Source organism: Balaenoptera borealis, assembly GCF_965194805.1.
Source record: "Balaenoptera borealis genome assembly, chromosome: 20".
In the NCBI taxonomy this organism is placed as follows: domain Eukaryota; kingdom Metazoa; phylum Chordata; class Mammalia; order Artiodactyla; family Balaenopteridae; genus Balaenoptera; species Balaenoptera borealis.
Window position 1 is genome coordinate 32,791,776 of NC_138879.1, and position 22,039 is coordinate 32,813,814.

The 22,039-nt window shown below is 43.9% G+C and overlaps 1 protein-coding gene across 11 annotated transcripts in view; it reads right to left on the bottom strand.

The window, feature by feature from the left end:
- Nucleotides 1–22,039, bottom strand: part of MMD (monocyte to macrophage differentiation associated) — a 74,443-nt gene that overhangs the window by 27,175 nt on the left and 25,229 nt on the right. For 4 of the 11 annotated variants that reach the window (XR_014238422.1, XR_014238423.1, XR_014238424.1 and 1 more), the window contains exons 7-8: nt 15,594–15,634; nt 5,075–5,112 (exon numbers count right to left, since the gene is read on the bottom strand). The exons of 3 other annotated variants lie outside the window; for them this stretch is intronic. Coding sequence is in view for 2 of the 8 variants with exons in the window: in XM_082371928.1 (XP_082228054.1) it covers nt 20,403–20,603 (201 nt within the window). In the remaining 6 variants the exon portion in view is untranslated. Of the gene's footprint in view, nt 1–5,074; nt 5,113–14,132; nt 14,368–15,272; nt 15,449–15,593; nt 15,635–18,695; nt 20,604–22,039 lie in introns of those variants that run through there. 4 more of the 11 variants (XR_014238426.1, XR_014238427.1, XM_082371927.1 and 1 more) reach the window with 4 other exon arrangements.

The following is a 22,039-nucleotide window of genomic DNA, read 5'->3' on the forward strand; positions in this document are numbered from 1 at the left end:
GTCCCTCATCTCCTTCTTCACATGGCCAAACCCACTCATGTTTTAGAGTCAGCCCAAGAGGCACCTCCTCTATTAAGCCTCCCACCTCTCCTCCCCAGGATTGACCAATCCTTCTCTGAGTTGACCTGAACTGTATATCAACCTCTAAGACTCACATGAAGATTGAATTTTATTTATTTGTTCACGTGTCTCTTTTTTTTTAAGATTTAAAAAAATTTTTTATTTTATATTGGAGTAGAGTAACAATGTTGTGTTAGTTTCAGGTGCACAGCAAAGTGATTCAGTTATATATATACATGTGTATGTGTCCCTTGTTACTAGGGAGTGAACTCCTAAAATCTTGTTATTCATCTTTTTTATCCCTAGCACCTAGAACACCATCACTAATAGACATTAATAAATGTTGTTGAATGAACACGATTAAAACCCAAATTTGCGCCCTTTTGTTATCACATACTCCCCTCCATGGACCTGAAGGGCAGCAGTTCACTGTCACTGAAGAAGTAGTGATCTTGTAATTGTCACATCATGGCAATTTCCCCAAAGCTGAAGGAAAGAGATAGGCTTTTTTTTTTTTTTTAACATCTTTACTGGAGTATAATTGCTTTACAATGTTGTGTTAGTTTCTGCTGTATAACAAAGTGGATCATATACATATATCCCCATAGCTCTTCCCGCTTGCATCTCCCTCCCTCTCACTCTCCCTATCCCACCCCTCTAGGTGGACACAAAGCACCGAGCTGATCCCCCTGTGCTATACAGCTGCTTCCCACTAGCTGTCTATTTTACATTTGTTAGTGTATATATGTCAATGCCACTCTCTCACTTCGTCCCAGTTTACCCTTCCCCCAGCCCGTGTCCTCAAGTCCATTCTCTACACCTGGCCTTTATCCTGTCCCACCCCTAGGTTCTACAGAACCTTTTTTTTTTTTTTTTTTTAGATTCCATATATATGTGTTAGCATACGGTATTTGTTTTTCTCTTTCTGACTTACTTCACTCCGTGTGACAGACTCTAGGTCCATCCACCTCACTACAAATAACTCAATTTCGTTTCTTTTTATGGCTGAGTAATATTCCATTGTACATATGTGCCACATCTTCTTTATCCATTCATCTGTCGATGGACATCTAGGTTGCTTCCATGTCCTGGCTATTGTGAATAGAGCTGCGATAAACATTGTGGTACATGACTCTTTTTGAATTATGGTTTTCTCAGGGTATATGCCCAGTAGTGGGATTGCTGGGTCGTATGGTAGTTCTATTTTTAATTTTTTAAGGAACCTCCAATACTGTTCTCCATAGTGGCTGTATCAATTTACATTCCCACCAACAGTGCAAGAGTGTTCCCTTTTCTCCACACCCTCTCCAGCATTTATTGTTTCTAGATTTTTTGATGATGGCCATTCTGACCAGTGTGAGGTGATACCTCATTGTAGTTTTGATTTGCATTTCTCTAATGATTAGTGAGGTTGAGCAGCCTTTCATGTGTTTGTTGGCAATCTGTATATCTTCTTTGGAGAAATGTCTATTTAGGTCTTCTGCACATTTTTGATTTGGGTTGTTTGTTTTTTGATATTGAGCTGCATGAGCTGCTTGTATATTTTGGAGATTAATCCTTTGTCAGTTTCCTCATTTGCAAATATTTTCTCCCATTCTGAGGGTTGTCTTTTTGTCTTGTTTATGGTTTCCTTTGCTGTGCAAAAGATTTTAAGTTTCATTAGGTCCCATTTGTTTATTTTTGTTTTTATTTCCATTTCTCTAGGAGGTGGGTCAAAAAGGATCTTGCTGTGATTTATGTCATAGAGTGTTCTGCCTATGTTTTCCTCTAAGAGTTTTATAGTGTCTGGCCTTACATTTAGGTCTTAAAAGTATGGAACGCTTCACGAATTTGCGTGTCATCCTTGCACAGGAGCCATGCTAATCTTCTCTGTATTGTTCCAATTTTAGCATATGTGCTGCCAAAGCAAGCACTGGGCTTTTCACTTTGCCATTTGTTCTTACTCCAAGGTGATGAGGCACACCTTTGAGTGTACCCTTCACAAAGGATTTAGAAACAGAAGACTGTAAGCTCTGATGATTGTTATCTTTCTCTGGTTTGCCCAGACCAAATCCCTTAACCTCTCTGAACCTTGGTGTCCTTTTCTGTAAAATGGGGATGTGATAACCTAATGCACTAAAGGATGTAAAATGCTTGGTAGACTACGCTGAGTAAAGCACACCTAAGGTTCTATTATCATTTAACCTCAGAAGGTCACCAACACAGACGAGAAGAGAGGAAACACCTCCTTTATGCAGGAGTCTACACAGCCTGGGGAAGCAGGTGAGGAGTGAAGTGTGTGTATGAAGTGTGGATGAAGACATGGGCTGCCTCGTCCTGTTTCTTCATCACATTATGTTCCTAGAGGGAGAAGATGCCACTTTGCACTCTCATTGGTGTTGGGTGTTACCCAACTACTACGTCTGGCTTTTCCCCCTCCAAACCTTCTTTTACCGTCTTGAGATCTTTCTGTACACAGGCCGCTACATAAAAGGTCTCTGGAGTTCAAGGTGGGACTAAAAAGCAAGAACAACATTGTCAAATTACTGGGTGTTAAGATCACCATCATAATCCAGGTGTAAACTGTAGTGATTTAGCTCAGGATACTTGCTGAGCTGGGTTCCCTCTGCCCATCTCCATCTCCCAAGGGGAAGAACGTTAGAGGGTTGGAAGGAAAACAAGAAAGCAGATGGTGAGTGTACCCGAGAAGGGACCACCACCCCCCCTCCCCAGAGTCAGCTTCAAGGGGGGTGAGATGAATGTCCCCAGGTGAGTGTGAATATCCAGGAGTAGGGGAGCCCTGCCCTGGGCCTGGGACCCAGCGTGCAGGTGTTCCTTACACCTCTGTGGCCTGAGAGCAGTAGGTAGAGATTATTATGCCAGAGGCTGAGAGTAGAGAGAGTCCAAAGCAGCCACTCATAGTTTCCTAGGCTCCACAGGAGCGTGGGAGAATTCTAAATTTCCTTGTGTGTCCAAGAAGGATTATGAGAGACAGCCACCTGGTAGACCCTGATGGTGTCTGCGTCACAATGAAGTAGATGGTCAGGAAACCACACCTGAGGATCAGGTGGAGGCCAGCACAATAGTGACAGGTGCCGCCCAGGCATCTGATGCCTCCCCAACCTCTAATGCCCACTCAGCATATGATGCTTAGAACTCAGACGCAGTCCTAGGAAGTGCTAGGAAGGAAAAGTAGAAAACACGGGATTGACTGGGACAGCCTGGAGTTGGCTTGACTAAGAATTCAGTCAGAAGTGGGTGAGGCGGGGGATGGAGACTTTTATAGAGATGAAGTCAAGTTACAGAAGATAGCAAAGTAGAGATGTGTTTCTGGCATCCATGAGATATATCACATCCTCTGTGGACAGTTGTTTGTGTGCCTGGATCCCTGCTAGATTGTAAACTCCTTCATGGCATGTTTTGTGTCTCGTGCACCCCTGCTCTCCCCAAGCCCAGGGTCTGCACATCAGAGGTCCAACTGAGAAGTTTGCTCTGAAATGAGATGAGGTGGAGGTATGTTTGCCTGGCACACCTGGGCTGTGTCGTGTCTTTTCCATTTGCTCACCTACTGTCACAGCTCAGGAAGTGTGTGTGCATTCTTTCATTTGCTCACTCATTCATTCACTCAGAAAATATTTATCGAGTGCTTAAATTGTGAAGCTTTACAGAGTGAGTTAGGAGGGGAAAGGAGATTTAAAATGTATTTGCATGGTTTGTTTTTAATTTTCTAGAGTCCTTTCCTACCTACTGTCTCACTTTTGCTTCACAGCCATAGTAGAGGTAAAGGGGAGAGGATTGTGTTAACTTCACTGTACAGGTGAAGAAAAAAGAGAGACATGTTGAGATTTGACCAAAACAACACAGAAACCTGTGGTAGAGGTGGAGTGGGGGTGGGGGGGGTGGGGGGGGGAACCTCTGTTCTTCTGGTTCTTTGCTTCATTGCTCTTAGGTAAAAAGACACCAGAATGTATATTCAGCCAATGGAAAGAGTTCCAAATGGCCAAAACCCGAACAATCTGAGCAATTAAAATAAAGTAGTATTGGATTATATCCATGAGTCTATAGTGATAGAAACAAAGGATTGAATAAGTAAATGGGAGAGAATAGCTAACTTTCCCTGCAGAAGAATTCCAGATAATTGATGTAGATATTCTGTCCTCAAGGACGGGGAGCAAACTCCCCGCTCCTTAGTGTGGCTGTGCATGGTGACTTCCTTCCTAAGAGCACAGTGTGGAAAGAGAGGAAAAAGGGTAACTTGACAGTGGAGAAAGCCGACAGGCACTGTCTCAGCCAGGTGACCCAGGCCAGCGTCAGCAGTGGTAGGTCATGTGGATAGTAGGCACCCCTGGTATGACGTGATGAGAACGGCACTTCACCTCCGTTGATCTCCCTCTCAAAACCCATAACCCTGTCTAATCATGAGAGAGACATGAGACAAATCCCAGGTGAGGAACATTCTACAGATACCCGACTAGTCCTCCTCGGAACTCTCAAGGTCATGACAAACAAGGGAAGTCTGAGAAACTGTCACAGCCAAGAGGAGCCTGAAGAGACATGATGACTAAATGTATCTTGGATGGGATCCTGGAGCAGATAAAGGGCATTAGATAAAAACTGGGGAAATCTGAATAAGTATAGACTTTAGTTCATAATAATTTATCAATTTTGATTCATTAATTGTGACTAATATACCATCTTAGTGTAAGATGTTAACAATAGGAGAAACTGGGTGTGGAGGTACATGGGAACTCGATACTATTGTCGCAACTTTTCTGTAAATCTCAAATGATTCTAAAATTAAAAGCTTATGGGAAATGAATTTTTTTTTGTTGTTAAAAATAAATGACATTAATCCCAATCTCCCAATTCATCGCACCAACACCACCCCCGCCACTTTCCCCCCTTGGTGTCCATACGTTTGTTCTCTACATCTGTGTCTCTATTTCTGCCCTGCAAACCAGTTCATCTGTACCATTTTCTAGGTTCCACCTATATGTGTTAATATACGATATTTGTTTTTCTCTTTCTGCCTTACTTCACTCTGTATGACAGTCTCTAGCTCCATCCACGTCTCTACAGAAAAAAAAAAAAAAAAAAAGGAACGAAATTGGGTCATTTGTAGAAATGAATTTTTTAAGAAGATTAATTGGGACTTCTCTGGCAGTCCAGTGGTTAAGACCCCGTGCTTCCACTGCAGGGGGCATGGGTTCGATCCACATGTTGTACGGTACAGCCAAAAAATAAAAGATGAATTGCACAATGAAAAAAACTGTTGTAAACTTATTGCTGGCATCATTAGGGTGGGGGTGGGAGGCAGCTGCTGTATAAACCTTTATCCTACTTTCCCATGAGTCAAGAGGGATTCAGTCAGCTTTGGTTGAAGTAACACAGAAAAGAGCTCTTGTGTTCCTGTCACAAGCATGTGGTCCCTCCGTGCCTGGCTGATTCTGGATAAACACATTTTCCACACCATCATCTCCAGAATCTTTGCTCTCCGAGGTCAATAAGGCTATGAACATCTCTTTGGTTGTTCCTGGAGCCTGAATATATACTTCATGAACCAGCTTATTTTCAGAATCCAGAAAAGAGTGGGAGACTGGGAGTCAGAGTACCTTTGAGTATCACCTGATCGCCATGCTCCTTGACTTGACCTTTCTCATTCCTTACTTCTTTATCCATAAACTGACGATAATGATGGCCCCAGGGGTAGTACAAGGTTAAATGGTAGAAGGTATGTGAAAGCTTTCTGTGACCTAGAAAGGGCTGTGACGTTTTATTTTGGAACATCTTTGGTTTTGGGAGACTAGGGCTTCCTGTGTCTCATCCTTTTTTAAGCAGCGCTCTGGCTTATTCACTCAATTCATCCCCACAGACATTTGTCAAGTATCATTAATATATCAGGCATGTGAAGAAGTGCCTTACCTGGGTAATGGCAGCCCTGGAAAAGTAAGAAGTGGAGAAACTCAGGTTTGTCAGAATCTTCATGGCTTTGAAGAGCTGCACATGGCTGGATGGATAAGCTGCTTGTATGGGGATTATAACACACAAGAGGCATTCATTAGTCATGATGACTTTGGTTGTTGGGCATTGAAAACCCAAATCAAAATGTCCTGGACAAGCTGTTGGCTCACCTAACTAGGATGTCCAGAGTTAGGTGGGTTTCAGGGTTCAATGATGCAGTGGCTTAACCACAGCACCAAGGATACAATTTTTCCTTTTTCTGTTATCTATAGTGTTGGCGTTATCCTATAACTAGCTCCTTTTAGGGTAGGGGATGGCTGCCAGCAGCTAGTGGAGCTCTTAGCTTCCTTGTTCATGATGAGGCAGGGTGGGGAGGGCACTTACAAAACTAAAGCCACAACTCATGACCTTGGCCATCCTATATTAATTAGCCGCCCCTACCTCCAGTCTCTTGCTCCAGTCTCTCTGCATTATCTCTTTCACAATTTGAACTATTATTTATTTTTCATTTTGCTTATTATTTATTTGTATGTTTACTCATTTATAGTCAGCTCCCTTTCTGGAATATAAGCTTCATGAGGTCATAGATTTCATCTTGTTCACCACTGGTCCCTAAACCACCTTCTAAGCAGATTGGGGTCCCTCCTCAACACACAGGAGAGAGGCTGAGTGTGCAAAAGGGGTTTTCCTTCCCTGCCATCCTTTCTAAGCTCACGATGCTTGCTGCCTGGGTCATGACTACTGACTGGGGGGAGGTACTGCCAATCAGAATATCACTGGAATATGAGGATCACAGGTGCCACTTGGAAGAGATCTTTCTAACTTTTTTTTTTTTTTTTTGGCCATGCTGCGCAGCATGTGGGATCTTAGTTCCCTGACCAGGGATCAAACCCATGCCCCCTGTAGTGGAAGCACGGAGTCTTAACTACTGGACCACCAGGGAAGTCCCAGAAGAGGTCTTTCTAAACAAAGGCAATCTGAGTTGGTCTAGTCTGGGTGGAAAAACAGAACTGCGGACAAGAGAAACCTAGGTAAAGTTGGGAAGACAAGACTGATGGACAAATTATCCTTGAAGTGAGAAGGAAAAGAAGTAGTGGGCAGCAAGGTTGGTAGTCAAATGGGTGAAAAGCAAAATGGCATGAGATGACCGGTTCAGGACCAAGTCCAAACAGAGGGGGGCATGGCAGACAGAGCTGCTGTCCCACAAACCTCTGTCTACGTTCCTGAGCACATTAACTACACTTTTGCATACACCTTGGCGATGCTCCAAGGGCCCTGTAAAAGATTAATAATAGCTCTTCGCAGTTTAAGAGCATTTCGTAACTTACCAAACATATTCCCAGACATTATCTCATTTCATTGTCATAGCCATTCTGTGGGGTTGGCTTGATTACTCCTATTTTGCAAGTGAAGAAACAAAGCCTCAGAGCGACTTTCCAAAAGCCATGCAGTTCAGAAGAGAAAAAGCTGGGTGCAGGCATTTCCCTTCAAATCTTGAGTTCATGCTGCCTCAGTGTAGTTGAAGAAAAATGGGCTAATGATTTCCTGAGATGAAAATACATACTTAGGCCTAGGTTTTTTATTTTGCACTATTTGTCTTTCTGTTTAGAGTTGAGTTGCTGTGTACTTTTGTATACATATGTAATTTTCCATAATGAAAAATTTTAAAAATTGAAAGGATAGGGCTGAGTGGCTTGGACAGCCCTCAGCAGAGAGAATCAAGGGAAGGTCAGGCCCCAAGAAAGTCAGGTGCTGAAGGGTTTGGGCTTCAGTGATTTAAGATTTCACTTATTTAAAAAAAAAAAAAAAAAGAACATTTGGGAATAAGAAATAAGAAAAAATCATACGTGTGCTCAAGCAGCTAAAAAAAAGGCACAGAGGAATGAGTTGTTCCCTCCGGGTTTTATATTCCCTTGCCAGATCCTTTAATTATGCTTCTATTCCCAAATTTAATTTTCCCCCAGACTTAAATAAAGAGCAGCTGATGCTTCATAGAAGACTTGGTGAAGCAGACTTTCAGAAGGTATTTCTGCCCAGGTGCAGGTCCTGGTTTGATGTCCGTTTCACTGTGTGATCTTGGGTTATTATTTCCCTCCTAAGAGGTTCACTTTCTTCAACTGTAGCATAGGAATTATGTTATTTGCCACCAAATGGCCTCCCAAGAAAACTGAAAAAGAAAGCGGGGTGATAGCCATGAAGGCTCTTGGAAAATTTCCAAAGTAGAATGTCTTAAGCTGGGAGACATTATTATTAGAGCATTCCTTGAACTCACCTGGGTTTGTGGGTTACTAGAGTCCAGGGCTCTGGTAGCCTCTGCTGCCCTGGAATTAAATCTGAAAGGACCTTATTGATTGACCTGTCTGGAATGGGACCTCAGAGCTTTGGAAGCTGGATGCCTCCTGGTTGATTTGGTTGGTTGGACACAGCTTTCACCCCATAAGGTGTTATGAATTTGCGCTGATGCTTCAGGAAGCAGAGTGTCCTGAGAAAGAGATGTGGTCTGTCCTTGATTATCCATGCTAAGGGGCAGATCAAAATCTCAAAGTGCAGATCATAGTCTCAAAGGGCAGATCTTCTCGAGGAATGGGATCATTTTAATTCAACATTGCAATACTACTATTTTTTTTTTTTTTTTTTTTTTACCTCCTTAAATTTGTTTGCTCAGGCTTAGCTTTGCAAAACAGAAGAGAGATGTGGCCCAGATAGATACTGAGTGGGGGGAGGAAGGTCATCTGGGATTAAGCGTGGCTCAAGACTTGTCTCTCTTTGCTTTCACTTTCAAAGACTTCAGTACACGTGCTGATGGCTCATCTGACAGCCTGGTCTCCCAGCTTCTTGTCTTCTCAGTGTTACTGATGTTCTTTCAATAAATGTTCCCTTCAGTGCCACTGACCATCAAGTCTTCATTTAATCGTTCATTCATTTGCTTATTCAATGTATGTTCCAAGTAGCTCCTATGTGTTGAGAACTTCTTAAGGATCAGGTGTACCAAGATTAGAAACCTTCCTTTACCTTGAGGTCTGTTGTGGGAAACAGATGAGAACCATATGGTGTGATTAATAACTATCATAGGGGAATGCCTCTGGTGACTGTGAAGGAGGAGCACTTTCTAAGCCCAGTGGAGTCAGAAAAGACTTTCAGGAGGAGGTAACACTTGGACTTGAAGCCTAAGTAGGAATTTATCATGTGGATGGATGAAGGTGAAGGTGCAGGGAGGGAGGGCATTCTAAGAAGAGGGCACAGCATGTGCAAAGCCATGAAGGCATGATATAGCAGTGGCATAGTTGAGGAACAGCAAGCATTCTGAGTGGCTGGAGGGTACCTGTGGAGTGGCAGGAGAGATGAGTAAGTAGGTAAGTAGGTGCCAGATCCAGCACTAGGCTTATCCTGAAGGACATGGGGAACTACTTTGGGGAATTGAGTCAGATTCTCATTTTAGAAAGAATGCTCTGGCAGAAATGTGGAGATTAGAATAGAGACGTGTGAGATTGAAGGAGTGGGGTGGGTGGCAGAGAGACCTGTTGGGAGCTTTCACCATGAACCAGCTGAGAATGGATAAGGGCCTCCACTCAGCTAGTGCTGGTGGAGGAGGGGAGGGTTGGAGAGAGAGATCTGAGCGGAGGGTATGAGACTCGGGAACTGATGGAATGTGGGGGACAGATGTGAGGGAGGGAAAGTCTAGAGTGGCTCCCAGATTCCTGGTGACACCGAGCAGGGCCCTGTGGGGCTCCTGGGCACAAAGCCTTCCTGTGTCCCCATTTCTTTGATTACCTTCATTCAGCCTCCATGACCTTCCCTGTGTTCCAATGGGCAGGTTCAAGCAGTTGTTCATTAGGGAAGGGATGGGATGTGAGACCAGGGAGAAACAAACAGTCAAGAGAAAAAATAGTGCAGCCTTGGGGCAAGGTACTGGTTCCCCATCAACAGATACACACAACAATATCTTTGAGCTATTTTGCAGATACTGAAAGCCTTTACAGGTGGGAGAAGTTAACGATTAACGATGGTATGCTGCCGACAAACATGTAGACCCCAGGCCAGCTGGAACCTGAAGGTTGATGATGCTGACTGCTACTTACCTCACCACCAGCCCATCAGAAGAATGTCCACGAGCTGATAGCACCCTCTTTGAACCATTACTTTAAAACTTCTCACTATCCTCTCCAAGTTGGGATACATAGTTTTTTGAGGCAGGAGCCTGCTGTGTCCCCCTTTGCCTGGCAAAGTAATAAAGCTATCCTTTTCTACTTCACCCACAACTCTGTCTCCGAGATTTGATTCAGCACTGGTGTACAGAGAAGCTGATCTTTCAGCGTCCCTGGCTTAGGTGACTGTAGATGATCAGACTGCTGGCACACAGGACACACAGGAGGAGAATCAGGTTTGGGAGAAAGATGATTTATTTAGCTTTGAAAAGATTGAGGTGAGTATGGGACATCTATGTGGAAATAGCCAGTATGCAAATAGGTTTGAGGATTTGGAAGACAAGAGTGTTTGAGACTAGAGACCCTCACCATGGGCGTCAGTGAGATCACTGAGGCTGAGTAAGGGAAGAGAGGAAGCAGGAGGGCTGAAGAGGACCCCAGGAAACCAACATTTTAGGTCAAATAGAGCAGGACGATCCAGGAAAGAAGATTGAGAAAGAGAGTCCAAAAATGCAGGGGGGAACCACGAGACAGCATGCCAGGGAGGACAGGGCAGATTTCAGAAGGGAGAGTGGACAGTGCTGTCAGGTTCCTAGGGAGGGCAAGTCTGATGAAGGCGAAAAATGAGGGGCGTGGTTGGTAGAGCATGGGCCCCATAGCTGATGGGCTTGAGGAAGAGCCTTAGCTAGGAGGAGGGCCACCCTTCACTAACGTGGGATGAGAGGAGCTGGGGAGGAGAGCCATCTGCCTTACCCTAGTTCCTAGACAAGATCCTAGCCAAGAGCTATTTCACATTCTCCAGAGCACCTCTGATGAGGAAGAGCAGTTGGAAATGGAATTCGGCACCTAGTGATTGTCAGGTCCTGTGTTGGACATTTCATGCAAATAATCTCACCATAGCCCGGTGAAGTGACAGCAAAATCTTCCCTTTCAAACTGAGGACATCAAGGCTGAGTCAAGTCACTTATTCATCTTTCCTCTCCACTGGCCAGGTCACAGCCCCCAAAACAGATCTCTGAAGAGCCAGCCTTTCATCTCTCACTGGCTCAAGTTCCTAAAGCTGATAAAGAATAAAGATAGGCTTGGGCCAGATACAGAGTAGATTTCCACCACTGAGGCCTCCACATGGACAAGTTAAATCAATGGGCAGAAGAGAGGTGGAGACCCTGCACAAAGCAGCTTTCTTTTTCAGGAGCAAAGATAAGCCTGGGAGGGGTGGAGGTGGGGGTACTTGTAGGGGAGGAAGTTCAGCTCCCTCCATGACTTAGCTGCAAATCTCCCTCCTAAACAATTAGACAGTTCAAGGCTGCTTGGGAGGAAATACACAGGACCACTTTTTATCTCTAAGATTGGTGCTTGTTTTTAAATGAATACTTTTACCGTGTTTCACTATCCTCTGAGGTTGGTCTTATTACTAAAATCTGCATTTTAAAGATAAACAAACCAAAACTCAGGGATTTGCCCATGTCCTTTCTGCTATGTAGGAGCCAGAACTCAATTCATTATGCAGAACCCAGCTTTGGGATCTCTCTAACCCTGAGGTGTGGATGATCCCACGAGGAATTCCATCACTAATAACAACCCCTCACATGCACCCGGGGACCTTACAGTGGCTTCCAAGGCCCTATGTATCCGTCATTCCGTTCCCCTATTAAAGAAAAAATTATCCATGACACTTGTTAAAGATGGGAAGTCAGACTTCATTCAGGGGCTACTGCAGTGGGGTTTTGGAGTAAGGAGACTCAACTCAATACGACAAGTGAGGAGTTATAGCCCAAAGACCAGGGGGGGGGTGGGGGAGGGGGGGTGGTCAGAGGATGGAAAATTACTAAGATATCAATGGTTGGGGGATGAGGAATTTCATTAGCTATCAAGGGTGGGAGATTTTCTACTGAACTGACCCAGCAGGATTCTTGCTAAAACTGGACTAAATGAGCCAAGGACAGAGCCCAAGGTCAGGGACTATTCAGAAAGAGGACTCAGGAGGCTGACAAGTTTGGTCAAAGGAGATGATAGTTTTTATCAGCTTCTCTGACCTCATCTCCAGAACTGCTCTTCCCTTGCTCAAAATGCTCCTTACAGGCCTCCTTCTGTGCCTGGCACACTCCACCCTCAGGCCTTCCCAGGAATGCCTTTCCCAGCAGGAATCATGGCCCCCGAAGGTCTTTACTCAATCTCCCCTTCTCAGAGAAGCCTTCCCGGGCCCGTCTGTGAACGTAAGTCCACCCCTGCCCTCGCACTCCCCCTGCCTCTTTCCTATTGATTTTGCTCCATAGCACTTATCACCATCTAACACGCTGAGTGTTTTACTTATACATTTTATTTATAGTCTGTTTCCCCCCCAGGAGAATGTCAGTCCCATGAGGCAGGAATTTGTGTCTGTTTTGTTCACTGTTGTATCCCCAGCACCTGGAACAGCATCTGGCACGTAGGAGGGGCTCATTCTTTGTTGAATGAATTGGATACCTGGATGATGGTCTCCATAATAGCCTCAAATCTTGATTATCGATGTCAACAGCAAAGGATAACAGTCCCCAGTGTTGGAAGACCCATCCAACCAACTCATAATGTATTTTACCATGCGTTATTTCAAATTTTATACAGTAACCCAGGAGTTAGCTCAGATGAACCGTGGAATATTTGCCTCCCATAAGAATTCTATGGTGTTATGTGCTTAGGAGAGGTTAAAAAAAAGGAAAAGGAAGCCCAGAAATACTGGAAAAAAGAAACCCGTCTAGGATTCAGAGTTTGTGGCAGAAAAATCCACGTGAGTATGGGATCATCTTCCTCGCTCTCCAAAAGAACAGATGAGTCAGTCTCCCTCTCTCTCTCTCTCTCTCTCTCTCCCCTCTCCAGAGAGATCATGTATAACAGGCCCTTAGTTGGCACTCAATCCATATAAGCTGTTACTACTATGTTATCATCGTCTTCCCTCCAGACACCCTATGCGGCCGTTTCCCAAGTGTACCCCATGCTGTTCCTGAAACTTGCCCTGCTTTCAGCTGCCAGGCGCCCCTGCACTTGCTGTTCCTATGCTTGGAATGTTGTCTTCCCCCACCCTGTCTCTACCCACTGCCCCTTCACTTCTCGTCTCCCTAGTAATTCTTCACACACCCTTCAAGTCTCAGCTGAAATTGCCTCTACAGGGAGGACTTTGGGCTCCCCTGGGTAGAGTTAATCACTCCTCCAGTAATAGCAGCCAATATAAACACTGATTAGGTTGCATTATAATTGCTAGTTTGTTCCCTTGACCTCCCTAGGAGAATGTGGCAGCCTGGAGGGCACAGACTTACCTTATTTGGTACTGTCTCCCCAGCCACTGACACATGTCTGATGCACCCCAGGACTGGGGTGAACAATGGGGGGCTACAGGCAGCCCAGGCACTGTCAACACCCAGAGAAACATCTCGCTGGTCAGGTGTTTCTCACTCCTCACCCTTTGCCTGGGAGGCTGGGGAAAGCCTGCTTCAAAGGCACCCTGACACACTTGAACTTACGAGCTTCTGGGGTGCAAGGTGGCTCGCTCCCTCTCAGGGGTCACACATCTGAGGGTAGAGTTCACACAGGGTTCCTCTAAAGCATAAGCTGCTTTCAGTGCTCTTCCAAAGCAAGAACTGATTTTCAGACAGGGGATTCGAACCCGGCCCAGCAGATGCAAACCTATTGAACCAAGCAAGGCACCCCTGTTGAAAAGCTAGTTAAACCAGCATCACTTTCTACTTGCCTGTTCACACTGTCGTGTTCACTGGCTACATTCATCTGGAAAGTGCCAAAAACAGGTCAGCAAAACCCCACCAAGGCCTCGGAACCAGATAAGGGAGTGGAGCCAGGGGATCATCTGGCCTGAGTGACAGGCAGGGGTTTTGTCTTTTTATAGCATCCCCAGTGGTGGATCAGTCCCTAGCACAGACTGGACACCCATTAAATATTTGACGAATGAATGTGCAACTTCACTGGGAAAGAAACAAGATGGAGGAGACATTGTAGCACTGTAGTTAGAAGTAATTCTTTAACAAGCCAACGAAGGTGCACCTGGTAGGTGAGCCTCCCAAGTGGCACGCTCAGGTAACAACAGACAGTGACCACATTGCTGTCCAAGAGTGTGGGCCCAGTTAACTAGGCGCCTTTGGGTTGACTAAGTGGAGGAAGCATCCTCTCTGTGCACAGAAGTAGAACTGCCCAGCCTTCCTTGTCCACCCTTTGTCCACATAGTGTTCAGCGTCTGTTTCAAGAAATATTGAATATTGAAAGAACATTTGTTACAGAGGGCACAAAATCATTAGAAAGCCAGGGGTGACCACATGCCTCCGTGTAGCTTTGGCCACACTTCCGTACATTTTTAAGAGCTAAAAACTGCATAAGACTTTTTAAGAGTGCTACTAACTGTTCCTTCAGGTTGTTTCTGCATGTAAATCTCTGCAGGTGGGCTACAATCATTTTAAAAGCTCAGCCATATGGGAAGGAAGCTAACATTTGTCTAGTGCCAGTCACATGCCAGAATGCATGAACTAGACACTTTGGGGGTATCATTTCATCCTAGGGCTGCACCACGAGGGACGTGCTGGACCCCTTCTGCATGTAGGAACGGAGGCTCCAAGGTCACGAGGGACTTGCCTAAGTTCACCGGCCAATCTGTCCCAGGCTGGCTGATTCCACACTGACTCAACACACAGCTCGCAGATGAGATCAGAAAACACTCATGATTTTAAGAGAACCAAATCTTTTTGATGGATAAATTTTCCTGACCCTTTCAGTGGCTGCCACATTTGTTTGGGTGTACTAAGTTTGGCCTGGCACAGAACAGCAAGGGGACCTGTGACCTCTCCCAGGAGATAAGGTAAGGCTGAAAGCATGTTTCCCAAGTCCCCCTGAAGCCTAGCCAATGTTTTGACTTAGTCTGAGGGACAGTGAACTGTGTAGGAGAATGAGAATGTGCTGCTGTGTTGAACAGGCCCCTGAAGGGAATAAACTCCCTTTGCACATGGCTACACTGCACAGTGGCACTGTTTCTTGGAAAAATCACCCATCACTGGGATGTAGGAAGATGCACAGAATGTAAGAACAGGTTGGCACTGTCTGTTCCAACCAGCAAAAGCAGCAGAAAGACATGAATGCAGTAATTCTAACCTTGTTAGACTAAAGACATTCCTTGTGTCCTCTTGGGACACTTTATTTTGCTTCCCAAGGAGGGAGGTGAATCTGCTTCCTCGAGGTCAGTTTCATTTGGAGATTTTCTTCTTCCACTCTCCATTTAATTGGCACATGAGAAGAGCAGACATAACCTGAAGATGCCAAGTAAAAATCTGGAGGTTTGGAATGAGTTTTATTTTTAAAAGGTCTTCCTTTGGGTAAACCCATTAATAAAACTTTGACCCAGGGATTACACTCCTGAGAATGAAAACACTAAGACTCCAGGCTTCCTGGGTTTAGTCAGGCACTAACACTTACCTTGGACAAGGAAATTCATTCATCTGTGCTTGTCTCCTAATCTGTAAAATGGAGATAATAAAATTATCTACCCTTGAGGTTTTCTGTAAAGAGTGAGATAATCCATGTAACTAGCACAGGACCAGTCCTCCAAACATAGGAAGCACTCAGTTGTTTCTTATTATTAACTTAAAACTTGTTTCTTATTATTACCTTAAAGACCCAGTCACAAACATGGACAAAGCTTTATGCAAAGTTGTTCATGCAGCATTGTTTACAGTAATGAAAAATCTGAATCTAAAAACCCCAAATTAGGTGAATGACTAAGCAAAACTGGCTGCATGTCTGGTCCGGAAAGATGATGGAGCCATTAAAAATTCTGGCTATGAAAACTATATAATAGGGACTTCCCTGGTGGTGCAGTGGTTAAGAATCCACCTGCCAATGCAGGGACACGGGTTTGATCCCTGATCCAGGAAGATCCCACAGGCTGTGGAGCAACTAAGCCCGTGTGCCACAACGCTGAGCCTGCATGCCACAACTACTGAAGCCCATGAGCCTAGAGCCTGTGCTCCGCAACAAGAGAAGCTACCACAATGAGAAGCCTGCACACCGCAACGAAGAGTAGCCCCCGCTCGCTGCAACTAGAGAAAGCCTGTGTGTAGCAACGAAGACCCAATGCAGCCAAAAATTAAAAAAATTTTAAAACTATATAATAATTTTTTAAAGTGTTTATAATGTAGTAAGTGGGAAAACGCAGTGTAATAATTGCAAATGCGGCATACTTACAAATGTATAAAACAAAAACCAAATCCCATAAATAGAGGGGCAAGAAGAATGGCAGGAAATACATGAACATGCATTAGGAGGAGTGAACTCTATGTAATTTTTAGTTTTCTGAGAGTAAAAATATACAAAATAATATGTAGAATTATGTTAAAGTTGTTGCTTTCTGAGTGCAGTCTGCACCGAGGTTCAAGGGTTGCAGAACTGAGTGCTATTTCAGTTTATTATTATGTTCAGAGAAGAGGACCAGAGGGATGCAGGGTAGGCAAAATCGTTTTTCAGACTTTTAAATGATGGATAGTTGGTCCTCTGGACCCTTCAGTAAACAAGCTTGGATTTTTCCTTATTTAGGACACACTGTCTAATGTTTCCACGCCAATTTTTCATCAACTCTGCTGTGGTTGCTACAAATGTTCTAGCTGGCCCTTGGTCAGGGAAGCCAGTGAGGCCAAGGAACTGAAAGTCAGGCTTCAGCCAGTCAGTGAGAGCCACCTTGACTTTCATGGACCAGATCAACAGGGTGAAAATCAAGTCCACCCTAAAAATACTTTATTTTCAGTCTCTCTCTTCCGTGACGCCATCCTCCAACCCACCTCTCTCTCTCTTCTTTCATTCCCAAGCCCTATTTCCACTCCTACTGTGAGCCCAGAGCTGTGCTGGGGACAGAGGTTGTCGAGACTCAGCTCCTGCCATGAGAGAGGGCAATCCCCAGCCACAGAGGGAGCAGACAAGCAAATGCATCCCAGTGCAACATGACAGGGGCCACGAAGGAGCGTCAGTGCTGCAGCGTCAAAGAGGCCTGGGCCTGGCTGGCATTGGTGGAGGTTTGGACCCAGCAAATGTTTCAGGGCAGGGAAAGGGCTGGGGTAAAGGCATTCCAGGCTGAGGAACAGCAGGTACAAAAGCAGAGTTACAAAAGCACCATGAGGGCAAGGTGTTGTCGTGGGACTGGTCTGTGGGGTTCAGCAGGGGAGAGGATCAGGACGAGTTAGCATGTGACGAGGCCACGAGAAAGAGATTGGCTTGAGTCATACAGACTCATAGTCAACGGCAGTTTTGAAGCAGGGGAGAGACATGCTCAGATTCTTTCAGGAAGATAACGCTGGTAAGTGTGGAGGATGAGCCTGATGGGTGTGACCAGGGCAGGGGTACAATGAGGAGGTGGCTGCAATAGTCTGAGGACAGCGAACTAGGGCTTCTTAGGGCCCTGCAGTGGGAAGGGGGTGAGAAACCACATCAGGGAGTTGAGCCTAAAGGGGAGGTGACAGTTCTGGCTGACTGGTTGGATCTGGGGCGTGAGAGAAATCAAGGATGTAGATGGCTATGGCCATGCCATTAACCAGGATAGGACGCTTCAGATAAATGGGTTTGGTGGGGGAATAAAGAAAGATAATGCACTCAGTTTGGGACAGGGTGAGTAAAATGTTCTGGAGGTGGGGAAGGGGGGCATCTGGGCAGTTGATTAGAGAGGTCTGGCCTTCAGAAAAGTTTTAGGCTGGAGATGCTGATAAGGAAGATGATAGCACAGAAGTGGGGGCAGATGCTGCTCTAGAGAGAGATGAGGTTACCCTGCTGGACTAGACGACAGAATTCTTGGGAAGAATAACGCTTCAAGACACTCAATCTTCAAAATTAGACTCGATGGAGGTTTCCCCGAGGGTTTTTTTAGGCTCTAAACTGCGTGACTATTTGTTTTCTTTTCCATGTGCATGCCTGATGAATTTTCAGTTCAATTTTTTGGATTCATTTGTTTTTGCTGACTCTGACGAATTTTCAGTTCAATTTTTTCGATTCACTTGTTTTTGCTGTGGTGTAAAGTGAATAGGAGGCTTCAGAGCTGGAGAGACCTGGGTTCCTGTCTCAGTTCCCTAAGCATGAAGCAGTCAGAGCAGCTCTGACTCTGTTTCCCACACTGTAGAAGAGGGAGAATGAAATCTAACAAACACTCACAGAGTTCTTACATTTGCAATATGTGTGTCTGCTTGGCAACAAAAAAACGTGTAACCTCAGTCCTACGGTATATTATATAAACTAAACCAAAGGTCTTCTCTGGGATGAAGATACATCATCTATAAAATTTATAATCTTTAGGCCCAGACTAGTATATTTTAAACTGAAAACGTGGTTTGATTTTAATGTTTGCACTGTTTCTGGCAATTCAATTATTAAAAAGTGGACTAGAAAATTCTAGATGTCAGGGTACATTTGTTTTTCTTCCCATCCTGGCTTTTCAGAAAAAAAAAAAAAGGCTACTATACGAATTACATACGCTAGATGAGCTCAGGCTTTCAAAAATGCATTATCATTTTCACAGTCATCTAATTTAGAGACAGTGGAACAAATCCAAGTAACAATTTTATTTTAGTCTACAGCACTATTTTTTACATACATTTTAGTGGTTTTGACAGTGGTACTTTTGAGCAGACTTTAAATGAATCCACAAAAGTTAATACATTTAAAATAAAATATACACAATAAAACAAGGGGCATCCAGATGTTCAGAATCATGCAGAAGGGGTGGTCTGGCTGGTGCTATCACTGGATACCTTGCCTATTTAAGAATTCACCAGCAAGAGGCCGTTCTTCTGTTCTTCATTCCCACATAATTTACCAAAGTCGGAGAGTTCTAAACATACACACACAAAATAAACCCTCATTTAAAGCTACATCAGTACAAAATTTCAATGAATTGACTTCAATGTATTGACAAACCAACAATTCCAATGATCAAACCCATCACTAGAAAACAGGCAATATCAGCACCTGATCTAAAGGCAAGGTTGTCTCATTTATTAAAACACCAACAGGAGATTAACCAACAAAGCAACTAATATGTTAATCTTAATATAAGACACTGAAGGAAAACCAAAAACAATATATTAAATACCACTCCACTGAGCCAGGATATAACCCATGGACGACAGACACATGAGTTTATCTGTCAAACAGTGTTTTAAATACTTTTCCGTGAAAAAGAGGAAAGTGTATCAGAAGATGCAAAGGAAAGGTAGAAATGTGAATTTATGCATCTAGTTCCATAATTTAAAATGACTATCAAACTGATAATATAAAGCTAAGTGACAATGACAACCATTGGGCACCAAACAGGCATGACCACTATTCGCTGTAATCCATAACACTCTTCAGGAGTTTTCAGTGGATGGCCAACCCAACAATATTCTCTTAGTACAGACTAGATACTCATCCGCTGTTGAAAAGGACCCTGAAGAAGACATGGCAAAGGCATAGAGAAAAAGTTGAATCTTTTGAAAAATTTAATGATATCAAAATACTTTTCCATCGCTGGGAAACCAAACTAGGTCAAGTATACAGCCCAAAGCAACATGGAATTCAGAGTCAGAGGCTGGCAGAAGAGTTTTGGAAAACTTGTAGTTTTTAAAAATTGGCAATTTCTCCATGCTTAATAAAACTATCAGAAGAGGTATAATGTTTGTTCATTTGTGGAATGTTGACAGCTTGCTGCAAAAATTCACATGAATGAGGAACTGCAGAAATGCGTTTCAATGAAGTATTTTTTAAAAATTTACAAAAAACTGAAGTTTCTATTTAAAAAATAACCATGTTATGCCAAGATGAAACATGGTAAAAAGTAGTGTAAATTCTGTCCATGATTCTTCACACAGCTAATGGGAAAGTGATAGAAACCATTTTCTCTTAAAAAGGAAGTTTTGTTATTGCACTGACTTTTACAGCCTGACCTAGTAATTTAGAAAAATTATGTAGTAAAATCTGTAAAATTAAAATACAAAATTCTGGTTTGTAAACATCAGTTGGCCAAGTCTATCCAGAGTACTTCAGATAGTGGAATGGAATGAATAATTAATTCACTACCTTATTTATCTGCTGTGAGGGGGAAAATTCCAGAACACAGCTATTATACTTTCACAGTAATTATATTCAAAAGATATAAAGTCAGTACAGCTGTCTTCTTTTTTTTTTCCCTCTGTGCAGTTTTCAGCTCTTACCCCGCTCCTAAGTGCCATAATTGAAATAATACTGGTTTGGAGACCTAGTAAAGATTGGTCATAAATGTCGCATAAAGTCTGTAGGACTTCGGTAAAGATATTTCCAAATGGCATAGTAATGCACTGCAGCTGCCGTGGCCACGAACAGGTGCCAGATGGCATGGGCAAATGGAATGATGCCATCGCTCTTGAAGAACACAACGCCCAGGCAATAAATTAAGCCCCCATAGGCAAGTTCCTGAAGTCCATCGGTGTTACTCTGTCAACAGAGGAAAAAATTTAAAAGGTTTTGATGTTATTCTGATATGACAAGCTAAAGAGATCACTGCAATTTCCCCTAAGTCTCCTGATTTTCTAGACAATGAAGTAGCTCTGAACAGATAGAATCCTCATCTGTAAACGTGAATTACACTTAAGTGGACCTGGGTTACCCTCTGAATCGGCCAAGCAGTCAGGTTACAGGTCCCGTGGGAAAAAGAAGCACCTTCTGCTCATTTATACCATGTTTAAGCAGACTGCAATCGCATCTACAAGGAACAACAGTTCATTTTAATAAAGTACAGTCCTTGGCTTTCATCTTCCTCCTTAGGAGCTTTCTTCCCTACACCCATGCCACTCCATTTATAATCCACATCTCAGCCTGGTTTTCACTCCCTTTGTCCTCCTCAAACACTGTTCTACACTAATCGCTTTTCCCAGACTCTTCACTTGCTTCTGTGAGCTTATGGCTTCTTTATGGCTGACACAGGAAAATCATAGCTAGGAGTGACCTCTGAGATCTGAGACCATGTAGCACAATATATTTCCTAACCTTCTAGATGTTGCCAGGCCTTTTTGTCTTTGTGCCTGGGAGTTTCTTAGCTTAGGAGGAAATTAACAGTCAGGTGTGCTTTAGCACAAAAAGGAATATTTATAGGCTACTCTTGGTTTTCAAAGACCTCGACCCATCTACAAGATTAGACTGGGCTGTATGAATGAGAGGGGAAGAGAACAGAGGCAGGGCTTAAGAAGTTGACAGAGAAACAAGTCAGGATTTCTGGGGACCAGGAATAGAAAGGTCTCAGGTTCTGCAGGGTGAGTGGAAACCTAAGCCAAATCGTGGCAAGGCCTTGGAAGGGGACAGGTGTGTGGGTGTCCCAGAGGCCTGGGCACTGATGGCTGTAACGCTGTTAGCCTTGGGGCAGGTCCTGGTGGCCAAGTCCAACAAGGAACATGGGGAAGCTCCAGTGCAGCCACCTACTTGAATGGCCCCATGGGCCTCGGCCAGAGCAATGGCTGCCACAGACACGAGCTAAGAACCAAGCGTGAGGATCCAGGGCCAGGGGTGAGGATTAGCCCTATTTTCAAAGTTCACATAAGCACCACGGTTTTCGTAAGATCAAAAGATGAGGAAGGAGCCAATCCAAACTGACTGATACTGGACTTCTCCTTAACCTTGGTAAGATGGCACATCAGTCAGATTTCATTTTATTTAAAAAGTAAAACATAGCAAAACAAAACACCAGCTACATTTATTAGTTCCTAGAGGTTATAAAACAATTAGTATCCATTAATTATACAAAATTCTCTGTGTATGTGTTATTAGAAGCATTTTCCTAGAGAGGATTGAGGTTTTCATGGGATTCTCACAGGGGCATCTGACTCCCCAGTGAAGACTCACTCATCCAACACAACCTCCTTAATTTAGAGATGAAG